The following is a 13,363-nucleotide window of genomic DNA, read 5'->3' as shown; positions in this document are numbered from 1 at the left end:
AACTTGCAGCTGTATTTTAGACAGTCTTGTGGAAGTCTGGGCCCTTAACCTGGAGTTGGCCAACTTCAAGCCACAACAAAGTTTAGAAATATCCTCTAAGGGTCTGGTTCAAACTTGAGTCCTAGTGGGGCCATCATATATTATATCCCTCTCCCCCATTCCAGGCTACTTGTCTGTCCAAGTGCAGGTCCCCAGATACTGCTTTCTTTCTTCAGTAGTTCAGGGAATTGGCCAATCTGCCTCTTCTTTCTGGCTGCCACAGCCTATCCTCTGCTCCCTGGTTTCTTCCCCTCATAAGGCTGGCTGAAAGACATTTTCCAATCTCTTCCATCATAACTATAGCAGTTTCAGTTGTTTGTCCTCCATTCTGCCTTTCCTCCCCCAACTAGCGTATTATATCTCCTTTTCATTTGTAAGTTTTTGCTACTGGCTGTTAAAAGGAAATAAATGCATGCATCCTTCCACCCGGAAATTCTACTTCTAGGAATGTATCCTGTGTATATACTTCTACACGTGCACAAAGACACAAAGTATAATAATGCAGTATTATTTATAGTCCCAGAAACAACCTAAATGTCTACTAATAGAAGACAAGTAGGTAAAGAACAGAACATCCATACAAGAGAATAATAACCAGCCATTAAAAAGATAAGACAAAGTCAGCTCTCTCTATATATGTTATTTAACAATCTGACGGACAAATTTTGAATGAAATAAGCCAGATGAAAACAGTTTATGTGGTATGCTAGCATTTATTGAAAAAAGTATAAATGTTTGGATCTAGATATTCATATGATATCTAGATGAATACACAAGAAACTAGTAACAGTGGTCACCTCTGGATAAGGGAACAGGGAAATTAAGGGATGAGTGGGAAAGGGTACCTTTCATGGCATATACTTTTGTACCTCTTGAGAGACATAACAAAATACATGTTTTGCCTATCATATTAGTTTTTCAAGTCAATTTTTAAAAAGCAGTGGCTAATGCTGTTCTTGGTGTTGTCTATCCTTAATAAATGTATCCTTGTGACCCTTTAGATGATGTCATGAAAATGAAAATTCTCTCCTCAAACCATGAGGCAATCCCCTTACCCAAGGTGCCTTCCTTTTCATTAATTCTATACATCCTCTAAATACACAGTTAGAGTCCCAGGACAGGTATGAATGGATTAACCTATACCTCCATGCTCTAGTGAAATGATTTTGTATCTCAAAGAAACTCCACACTGACACATCCAAGTCCAAACTCCACCATGCACATACAGGAAAACTCTGCTGAGATCATCCCTGACTTGGTTTCATCCACAAATCCTTTAGGCACACTTAATCTTCAAGTACAGGCAAACAGCTTTTCAGTGCACCACTTTCATTGAGGGAATAGATATACTCCTCCTCCCATCATCCCACCTCCACTCCTCCGAACTCCCAAAAGCCTAGTCTATGAACACTGTTGAAAACACAATTCTTCCTACTTCTTCTTCTAGTAATGGAAGCTCTCAGAACTCTGTCAATTTAATCAAGGCCTTCCTACAAAGCATTCAAACCTGCACCCAACCTGTTCTCCCCTGGGATGGACCCACATATAGACACATATGACATCAGCAGAGAAGGGAGTTAAAATATGCAAAGGAAGAAAACAAGAAAGAATCCTGTGGTGTTGGACTGAAACTAGAGAGACCTACAGATACATAGATCCACTGACAGGGCCTGGGATTAGTGACATACCAATGGCAACAGGCACACTTAGTATCTTATTTCTGAACATTAATCTCTACTAAAAAAGATCTAGGCTCCTTAGAGAAATGGTTGATTTCAGGGCTGGGGCAGGGAAAAGCCCAAGATGTGTCCAAAATATCTTGTGTCAGAAAGAAAAAGGAAGTGCTCAAAGAATGATGGGGACATGAAAAACAACAAAGACATCTTGAAGGGCCTCCCACTGGTCAAATCTAGAACAATTTTGACCACAAGAATAATGGCGCTCCATGAACACATACTGATATAAATAAATTAAAAAACTGAACATTGATAAGAAACAGGATATTTAATAGTCTCAAAGTATCTCCCCACCAAATACTTACTGATTAAAGAGGAAAAAAGAGTAAATTTACAGTGGAGAAGCCTTGCAGAAATCCCCTTAATCAAGTGATCAAACTTAAAGAGTTACTGAACCAAATCAAGATCATATGCTACTAGATAGGATACAATGAGAACACGTGATTTCTGCAATATTTCTGTGAAAGAGGCAACCTGACTCTAATCATGAAGAGTGTCAGACAAACCCAAATTGATGTACATTTACAAAATAAATGGCCTGTAATCTTCAAAAGTGTCAAGATCATGAAAGTCTAAGAAAAACCAAGGCAACATTCCAGATTGAAGATTAAAAGACATGACATACAAATGCCTTCTTTGGAACTGGATCTTTTTGCTACAAAGGATGGTACTACAACAACTGGATCTCAGTTTTCTCATCTGTAAATCATGAGGCTGAACTAGATCTATTGCTCCAAACACCAATAAAGGACTCAAAGAGGTTTCTGTATAGACAAAAAACTAGATCTAACAGCCTTTCAATATATAAAAAGATCTCTATCAGTATTCTAACCATGCTGATAAAGAAAGATTACCATAGACACCCAGAGGTCTTAACCAAAATTAAGCTTATTAAATTTAAGTTGTATGGGAAAAAGTCTTAAGAAAAAAAATGACTCTATCAATAGTATATCCAAACAATGGAATATTACCTAGCTATATCAGATGATATGGACAGATGTCAATGTCAACATTTTGTTAAATAGAGAAAGGAAAATTTAGCCCAGTATAGCTAACATATTCCCTTTTCTATGTATGTCTGCGTATGTGTATGTTTAAGATAGCCCCATATGTGGGCATGTACATGCATAGAAAATTTCTGGAAGGACATGTAAAAGTATGTTAACAATGATTAGTTCTGAGAAACAGGGGTAGATAGTCATAAAGGCGGACAGAGCACTTTCCTCTCCATCTTCTACCCTTGTATATTTAATTCTCAACAAGAAATCAAAAAATAAACAAACAAAAAACTCAACCTAGTAGCAGTAAGTACATACAGCACCCAGATCATGATTTCTAACTAACATTCCCAACTAAAAGGAAATTCCCTGCATAAATGGCTGATTCTACATATGGCAGAGTAAGTACAAAGTGAGGTGTGGACATCTTATGCCAGAAAGCAAAGAGGCACTCAAAAACTAATAAAGGCATGTGAAAAGGACAAAGAAGCTAGTGTAACGGGGCTCTCAAAGGTCAAATGTAGGATAATTCGAACATCAAAAAGAATCACTGTAACCATCAAGAAAAGCAAGGAAGTGGGCTTCCCTGGTGGCGCAGTGGTTGAGAGTCCACCTGTCGATGCGGGGGACGCGGGTTCGTGTCCCGGTCTGGGAGGATCCCACATGCCGCGGAGCAGCTGGGCCTGTGAGCCATGGCCGCTGAGCCTGTGCGTCCGGAGCCTGTGCTCCGCAACGGGAGAGACCACAACAGTGAGAGGCCCGTTTAAAAAAAAAAAAAGAAAAAAAGCAAGGAAGTGATTATTACAAGAGTCAAGGTAGGAGCTAATTATGGTGGAGGAAGAAAGTACACAATGGGTTTCTAGAATGCTGGTGATGTTCTATATCTTGATCTGGAAAATAATTATATAATGTTTGTTTATAATAATTTATTAAAACATATATTTGTTGTGGAAACTAACACACATATATACATATATAATACTGATATTTCATAATTTGAAAACAAAAATGTAAGGTTTCAGGAAAAAAAAAGTCAAGTAAAAACAAGGAAAGAAAGAAAATAACAATATCTTACCTGCAAGAGTATGTAGGTTCTCCCACTTTAAAAACACGACCACAAAGATGAGAAGGTTTGTTTGTTTGTTCAAGTTTTGAAAATCCCAACTCAGGATCTTCACCACAAAGGTACCATTCCATTGGTCCCAACAAAACTTGGTGTGCCAACATGTCTTCTTTCTGTGGAAAAGGGTTGGGACCCCTGCAGTAGATTTTGGGTACATAGTGAGCCAAATGCTGGTTCACTTCTCTAGTGAGGTCAGTTGCTTGCAGCCATTTCTTTAAAAAAGAAAAAAGAAAAAATAGTTTTAAACAAGGTCAATAAACTGCTAATTTGAATAAACATACTCTATTTTCTTTTAGGTGCAAAAATAATGAGTCTTATAAATTATTTTATTGACATTCATCACTGCATGTCTTCTTTCCAAAAAAGGATAAAACTCAATTTAGAATTTTACTAAAATGCCCAGTATTTTAAAATTCAACTTAAAGTGAAAGTAAAGTGAAACGAGCCCATCTCCTCAAAATGACTCTTGAAGCAACCTTCTGTAGGCAATACAGGAAAATGACCACAACATATCATCTTATAAGACACTAGCCATTGAGCCCATCTGACTTCCTTTCTAATTTCTAATGCTTTGCTCAAATGATATTCTGATTGTGATTTGGACTCTCCTGTCGGTTTGCTGACAGGAAGAGCATACAGTGAACATGAACAGCCAATACACTAATTCTATTTCTCAATGATTATAAAGGACACGCCAGTCTCTTATGAATGTCAGTCCATAAGAGAGTTTGTTCTATCGATTATATCTTTATTCCCTGATCAACCTCTCTATAAGCCCTTTCTCCTTTGCTCTCCCTGTTAAAAACATTTTAAAAAGTCACTTTCCCCTGTCCCCAAACTTTCATGTCCTACTACCTGTGATAATTATACTTAGATATCTAATAGATACTGTGATATTATGATAAGAAAAACATATTTGGTCTTCTCATTCCTAGCATAGAACTCTTAAAAATCTTCCAATTTCCTAAGTGATAAGTGAGATAAAAGTGAAAGGAATGTCTTTTGTTATTCATAACAAGCCCCCTTCAATCAGACCTGAGTTGATATTACTAAGGTGACTTTTGGAAAGCCCCTAAAGATGGGAAGCTAGTTGCCAGGGGAACTAGCCACATGATTAGTAGGGTGGAACTTACAGCCTCCACCCCAACCAACTTCAGGGAAGGGAGAGGTGCTGGAGGTGGAGTTAAGCACTAATGACCAATCATTTGATCATCATGCCTATGGAGGCACAAAGCCTCCATAAAAACCCAAAAATGTCGGGGTTCAGAGATCTCCTTGGTTGATGAACAAACAGAGGTGCTGGCACGCCCAGAGAGGGCATGGAAGCTCCACACCCCTTCCCACATACCTTGCTCTATTCCATCTGGCTGTTCCTGAGTTGTATCATTTTATAATAAACAAGTAATCTAGTAAATAAACCGTTTCCCTGAGTTTTGTGAGCCATTCTAGAAAATTATCGAACCCAAAGAGGGGGTCATGGGAACCCCTTAATTTGCAACGTAAGTTGTGGGTAACCTGAGAACCCACTGCTCGTGATTGGCATCTGCAGTAGTGAAGCGGGGCAGCCTTGTGGGACTGAGCCTTTAATCTGTGGGATCTGATGCTAACTGCAGGTGTACAGTGTCAGAACTGACTGAGCTGTAGGACACCCAACTGGTGTCTGCTGAGAATGAGAGAATTGCCTGGTGTGGGAAACCCCCCCCCCCACACGTTTGGCGGCTGGAAGTATTGATGTGAGAGTAAAAAGAAAAGGAAGAAAGTTTTTCCTTTCAGACACCAACTCAGTATGTCCAAAACTGAATTCATGATCTCCCACACCACAAAAAACACCCTGCTATTTTCTCCATTTCTCTATTTCAGACATCAGCATCTACCCAGGTTTCCAAACCAGAAAAACTCAGAAATCTTTTTTCCTCACCCCAACATCCAATTAGTCATCATGTCTTGTCTATTAGGCCTCCTAAGTATCTGTTGAATCCATCCATTTCTTTCTCTCCATCTCCGGTGGCACTACTTCCACTACCCTAGTCCAAACTCCCCACTCCTGTCTTTTGCAAGGATTAATGCAACTGTGTCCTAACTAGTAATGCCCACTAGTCTGGTCCCTCTACAGTCCATTTTTCCAACCTCACTACCAGAGTGTTTCTTGCAAAATGCCAATCTCATCATGTTATTCAGCTTCCCCTTCTATTTAGGATCAAATCAAGTCCACTGACATAGTTTACAACAGCGGTCCCCAAACGTTTTGGCACCAGGGACTGGTTTAATGGAAGACAATTTTTCTACAGACGGGGGTGGCGGGGTGGTTCAGACGGTAATGCTAGCGATGGAGAGCGGCAGATGAAGCTTCGCTGGCTCACCTGCTGCTCACCTCCTGCTGTGCAGCCCGGCTCCTAACAAGCTGCGGACCACTACCGGTCCTCAGCCCGGGGGTTGAGGACCCCTGGTTTACAAGGTCCTTTGCCTTGTATCGTAGTTTCCAGTTTCCTCCTCCTGATCAGTATTGCTCCTCTCTCTCTGCTTTTCAGGGCTGTTATCTACTCATTCTTCATATCTCAGTTTATGTTTCACTTTCTCTAAGACGTCTTCTTAGCCTCTTCCTCACCCCCATCTCCTGTTCCCCTACCCCCCATGTCTAAAACAGAACCAAGCCCCAGTGGGCAGTTAGTAAAATCCGTTAACTGAATGACTATAAATATGTATATACTACTGTCACTTAACGTTGACATTACAGAAAGATGTTTGGCTTTAATGGAACGTGGCTTCAATGGACATAGAAATAAAGCAGATCCAGGCCTGCAGGTTCTTAAAAACCAAACCAAATAAGCCCTATGTAGGCATCCTTCAAACTACCTCCTTTCTTTTCCCTTTCTATTTCCTTAAGTCCTAAGGCTTTCCCCTATATTCTGTCATTTATTTATTCTGCTTCCCATGCCAATTCCATCTGTGTTTATTTGTCCTCCAAATAAACATAATTTATTTAGTTACAAATTATGTAATTAAGACCTGCTCATTTTGGCTCTAAACCAAGTGAAAATTTGAAATCAGAAAATATGAAACAACTCACTTCTACAAAAATGCAGTTAACTGTTAACTCATAAGTCCAATGTTTACCTATAGATTACAACCTTAATTTCAAATTACATCCTTGTTAAAAAAGAGTTTATGAAGATTGGGATTGACACATATACACTATTGATAGTATGTATAAAACAGACAACTAATGAGAACATACTGTATAGCACAGGGAACTCTACTTAATGCACTGTGTTGACCTAAATGGGAGGGAAATCCAAAAAAGAGGGGATATATGTATATATATAGCTGATTCATTTTGCTGTACAGGAGAAACTAACACAACATTGTAAAGCAGCTATACTCCAAAAAAATTTAATTAAAAAAAAAAAGTTTACGTTTATGTGATGTCTAACACTGTTAAGACAAGAGTATAAGGTCTTCTTTTTAACTATTACTTGCACAATCTTCAGCTCACTTCCTTCCTCTGAAAAAATAACATACAGAGAGAGATTTTACATATTCATGAGGTGATATATACTACCTTTCTAGTCAATTTCACATTTTAGAGAACTTTTCCTAAAAATGTAAAAATCTCTTCATAAGTTAAGGGGCTGGATGGAAACTTATAACAGTGAAAAACTTTTCACCCCGAAAGTGAAACAATCCTTTCTAAATGTTACTAATTTTGCTGTGTTTGCTTTATGCAAGTAGGAAAGAGACTAAATTACTCTTAAAACAGTACTTCTGGGGAGACAATCCCATAGGTTTAAAGATTGTTCAAGTGATGTCTAACACTGTAAGACAAGAGTATAAGGTCTTACAAGGAGAAGTGGAGAAGTGGCTCCAAATCAAAATTATACACACACACACATATTAAGTTCAGTAATTATAAAACAAACAAGAAAAAAAAAAAAAGATAGTCAATAGTAAAAGACAGAGTCAACCAAAAAGCAAACAAAAATCTAATTCTTTGAGCTAAAAAACATGTTTTTGGCCACATCAAAGGGGTTTTCACCCACTGTCAGCAAACCCTAACTCAAAATGTGAATGAAGTCAAATTATCCTAAGCAATTTATTGTTTATGGATGAAAAATTAAGCATTAAGATTCAAGAATTCACCTCCACAATCCTAGAAAACTATGCTTCAATTTTAATTTACAACACATTTAAAGGTTTTATTTTAACAGCAATTTTTTGTTTTATATTTTATGTTCCCATTTCTCTTAAAATTTCACTTTTGCAGAATTTTAATCCAGGGAGGATAAAGGGTGATGCTTTCTAAAAGAAATTATGTTGTCTTGTGGCTCTAACAACACTGATGGGTCAAATCTGTTCATAGATTTCTTTTTTTTTGCGGTACGCGGGCCTCTCACTGTTGTGGCCTCTCCCATTGCGGAGCACAGGCTCCGGATGCGCAGGCTCAGTGGCCATGGCTCACGGGCCTAGCCGCTCCACGGCATGTGGGATCTTCCCGGACTGGGGCACGACCCTGTGTCCCCTGCATCGGGAGGCGGACTCTCAACCACTGCGCCACCAGGGAAGCCCTGTTCATAGATTTCTTAAACAAAAAATTCAGAAACTAATATCAGCTTCTGGTTAAGAAAAAAAAATCAGCTGCCTTATACAAAATATATCATTAGTAAAACAAGCATTTTACTCTAAATATCTTTCATTATATATTATTATAAATTATTAACAAGACACAAAAGTCTGTTTCAAGAAAGGCAGGCATACGCTCCATTTGAAACCACCTAACAGGACTTCCCTGGTGGCACAGTGGTTAAGAATCTGCCTGCCAATGCAGGGGACACGGGTTCAAGCCCTGGTCTGGGAAGATCCCATGTGCCACAGAGCACACAGAGTGCACCACAGCTAATGAGCCTGTGCTCTAGAGCCCGTGAACCACAACTACTGAGCCCGTGTGCCACAACTACTGAAGCCCACACGTCTAGAGCCCATGCTCCGCAACAAGAGAAGCCGCCGCAATGAGAAGCCCACATACCACAACGAAGAGTAGACCCCGCTCACCACCAACTAGAGAAAGTCCACTCGCAAAACAAAACAAACAAACAAAAAACAAACAAAAACCCACCTGATTTGGGATTTTAACTTTATTAAATTTAAACAATAAATAAAGCAAGACACCTTTACATGAAAAAATCTATACCAGAAATACAGAATTAGTGGTTAGCGACACTACAGATTAAAAAAAAAAGTTGTGAAGAGAAAATTTCTGGCTGTCTTTAAGAATAATGGTTCACATATTTCTCAAAAGAAAGAAAACCTATAGCTTTTCATATCAGATCTCAGTAGCATAAGCTAACTGTAACTGTTTCTTCAACATGAAGAATTATTGATCTTTCTAATTTGGTTGCATGTTAATCTGTCCTTATTTCAGACACTTGTGGCTGTCACACTAATGTGCACACCAGAGTAGTAAGCACTATCTTATTAGAAGTCCTCAATAACGGAAGTAGAGAAACTGTCAACTCATTCCACTGAAGTAAACATGTTATGACAAAGTTTGCAGGAGCTCACCTTTTTTCGAAAGCTAATTTCATCCTTGGGATAGAGAGCAAGTACAATAAACAAAAAAATCAAAGAATCCCTAGGGGTTAGCCTTTTATCATAGTATCTAATTATTCTATGCCAAGTTAAAATTGTACTCTATTTAAGCACATTTGATTTTGCTTTCGAACAAGGATAACCAACATGTAAGTTAACTACAAAACAACAATCTAAAACAACAATTGCTAGTGCCAAAATGGAGCTTTCAGGACTGTACTAAGAAAAAATTCGAACTAAGAAAAATTTAAAACAAATCATATTAAGAGTTCTAGAAATGAAGTAAAAACATTCACAAATCAAAATAATACAGAAACTCAGTAATAAAAAACAAGAGAATCTAATTTAAAAATAGGCAAAAAACAAAAAAAACCAGAAGACAAAATGAAAAAATAGGCAAAAGATCTGAATTGACACTTCCAAAGAAGATATACAAATAGCCAATAAGCTTATGAAAAGATGTTCAACATCATGAGTCATGAGGAAAATACTGATACAAATCAAAACTACAAGGAGATCCCACTTTCCACCTAACAGAATGGCTATAATCAAAAAGACAGACAATTAACTAGTGCTGGGAAGGACGTGAAAAAACCCACTGAAAACTTCACATCTGCTAGTGGGAAGGTAAAATGATGCAGCCATTTTAGTCTAGCAATTCCTGACCCAGCAATTCCACTCCTGGGTATATGCCCAAGAGAAATGAAAACATATGTCCCCATAAAAAACTGTACAGAAATGTTCATCATAGCACAATTCATAATATCCACAAAGTAGAAATAATCCAAACATCCATCAATGGATGAATGGATAAATAAAATATGGTATATCCACGTAATGGACTATCATTTGGCAGTAAAAAGAATGAAGTATTGATGATACATGCTGCAACATGGACGAACCTTAAAAACTTATGCTAAGTGAAAGAAGCCAGTCACAAAAGACAACATATTACATGATTCCGTTTATATGAAATTTCCAGAATAGACAAATCTATGGAGACAAAGAAATAGGTCAGCAGTGGGCCTAGAGTTTGGGAGGTTAAGAGAAAATGGGGAGTGTACAGCTAATGGATATAGGATTTCTTTTTTGCAGTGATGAAAATGTCCTAAAATTGATTGTGGTGAGGGCTGCACAACTCTGCATATACTAAAAACCACTGACTTGAATTGTAAGATATGTGAATTTTATATAAAACTGTTGAAAATTTTAAGGCAAGAAGTAACCAATATAGGTATAATACTCTACATAAGACTTCTATAATGAATATGTATTTCTTTCAGATTTGGGGAAAAACAATATATGTACCTCTGAAATCATAATCATCCACTGGAACATATAATCAAATCTGTGGAGCATGAAATGTAGATAGAGTCAAGAAGTGTTGGGGAAGTCATACTTGTAGAATCAACTCTATCAAGGAAAAGAAAAAACTACAACAGAGGGCCACTTTAATATCCTAAACTTAAAATTATTGAAGTGAGTACTTAAATACTTTTATTTGTGAGGCATTCTAGTAAGAATAGATGGGATCACAAAAAGTCCTTCCACCTCATAATACAAATAAGAAAAGCAAGTGTGTAAATAAATTGTGCGAAAAATGCCACTAGTCATTATTAAGTAACTTTAGATGGATGTGATCCCAACAAATTATCAGCAACAGAGGTCTAAAGGCTGTTAATAACTGCTTTGCTTGTTTACCCTCTCTAAATTTATTTTTACCGGAGAAAACTTTATTAATTCATTTTAATTTTTTAAAAAATATTTATTTATTTTTTTGGCTGTATTGGGTCTTAGTTGCGGTAGATGGGATCTTTGTTGCAGCATGCAGGATATTTAGTTGCAGCATGAGAACTGTTAGTCGCAGCATGTGGGATCTACTTCCCTGACTAGGGATTGAAACTGGGCCACCTGCATTGGGTGCGCTGAGTCTTAATCACTGGATCACCAGGGAAGTCCCCCAATTAATTTTAATTTGTGATAAATGGCTGGGCTGGGGCCTAAGCTGAAAGAACAGTAAAGTGTTATACTGTTTTAATCAAATACAAACAATAAACTCCTCACAAAGTAAGGGCAAATTATACTGCTGGAAGAATCTTGTATTTTAATATTAGATGAACTCTTCTTTAAGAAATTTTGTTGGCCTTCAGACTAAATTTTTTTTTTAATCTTATTTTTCAGAAAGTCATTTAAAAGTAAACAGAGCAAAGGGACTTCCCTGGTGGTCCAGCGCTTAAGACTCCGTGCTCCCAATGCAGGGGGCCTGGGTTTGATCCTTGGTCAGGGAACTAGATCAAGCATGCCGCAACTAAAGACCTGGTACAGCCTAATAAATAAATTAATAATTTTAAAAAGAAGAGTAAACAGAGCAAAACTAAAATGTAGCTCAGACTGTGAACTTCACAAACTCGAATTAAGTCCAAATTTATAAATTTTGACTGCATTTTCCTTAATTTCCCCCACTACATCTGAGAATTTCACTACACAAGGACTAGGAGCATTGCTCTCTAGCACCAGTTTTATAACTAGTTTCCTCAGGAACCTCAACAAACTGGAGAAGCTCTAATCACTTGATAGCTTGCACTTTTATTTATTTTAATTTTTATTCTATATTGGAGTATAGTCCATTAACAATGTTGTGTTAGTTTCAGGTGTACAGCAGCTTGCACTTTTAGAATTGGAAAAACAGAGTACATAGCCTGTATCACTGGGTCAACAGACAAAGTTTGGTGGGAGTAAAAAAAAATTTTTGAGGTAAATAACAGATTAGCTATCAATCTAGATATTGATAAGATCACATGGATAGGGAATAGCTGTCATTACCATTTTACTGTTTACTTTGAACACTGCTTTCGTTTTCTTTTTCAAACCTCTTGATAAATGAAAAGGCAGATGGGGAAAATCCTTGGGTTGTTGCAATACTAAGCGGAAAGTAAATGAAAACAGAACTAGACTAAACAAGTTGGTTTAAAAACAAACAAACAAACAAAGATGCATCATTCAACAATGTATTTCTTTAAACTTTTCACCTCTACTCCTCTACATTTATTTCCACTATGACTTTAGTGTCCTCATCAATTCACCCAAAATAACTCCTCACTAACCAACAGCCCCACAGCACCCCACTAGAATTTTGCTCCTAACATTCAGATTGTTGACTTGTGCTCAAAGGTCACTCCCTTCCTATCAGCTTTTTAAATTGGAGGCCCTAGAGGTGGGGCCTCAGCTGTTTTGGGCCATTCAGAATCATTCTGGACAATTTGTTCTAGGGGGTGTTCCCTGTCCTTGAGTAAAGATACCATCGAGTTTTATTAATTATTTTACAACTCTGCTACTTATACAGCATATTCGTATTACAGTTTAAGTACAAGATTAGGTCTGAATGCTTTAAGTTTGGGGCATAACTGCTCCCACTATGCTGTGACCAAACCTCACATTATTAGCTTCCATTTACTGAGAGGTGCTCTCTCAAAGTTATATAACGTTTGTTCTCCATCCAACTACCCCCAACTCCTAGACAAATTATTGTTTTAATCTTCCAGTCTCCACTACCACTTTCTCACACTCAGTTAACGTGTCAAGACACTACTTTCCGCACATTCATCAACGTTGTAGACTGACCAAACCGGTGCGAAAACGCACTGAAGGGGTAAAGAAGGTGAACAGTGTCGCTGGCATCCTTTGGTGCCTAGGGCGGTCCCAGAAACAAAATAAGGTAGCAGGTTTCAGAGGAATCAAGAAGACAAAGTACCCAAAAAACCAGCAGGTTTCAGAGGAATCAAGAAGACAAAGTATCCAAAAAACCAGGAAGCGTCTTTCCCTCCCCTCTTCTAAGAGTAGACATAAAGGGCAAAGGCCCTGTGCTGGGGACTTACTGGGAGTGT

General features: G+C 38.0%; 1 protein-coding gene across 2 annotated transcripts in view; it reads right to left on the bottom strand.

The window, feature by feature from the left end:
- UBR2 (ubiquitin protein ligase E3 component n-recognin 2) overlaps window positions 1-13,363 on the bottom strand; it is a 115,039-nt gene that overhangs the window by 101,312 nt on the left and 364 nt on the right. For both annotated transcript variants that reach the window (XM_007458219.1, XM_007458218.1), the window contains exon 2: window positions 3,849-4,108. In XM_007458219.1, coding sequence (XP_007458281.1) covers window positions 3,849-4,108 — 260 coding nt within the window. The remainder of the gene's footprint in view (window positions 1-3,848; window positions 4,109-13,363) is intronic.

The sequence above is a fragment of the Lipotes vexillifer genome, unplaced genomic scaffold, assembly GCF_000442215.2.
Source record: "Lipotes vexillifer unplaced genomic scaffold, Lipotes_vexillifer_v1.1 scaffold4, whole genome shotgun sequence".
NCBI lineage: Eukaryota > Metazoa > Chordata > Mammalia > Artiodactyla > Lipotidae > Lipotes > Lipotes vexillifer.
The sequence above is the reverse complement of the archived record's forward strand: the minus strand, read 5'-3'. Positions and strand labels throughout refer to the sequence as shown.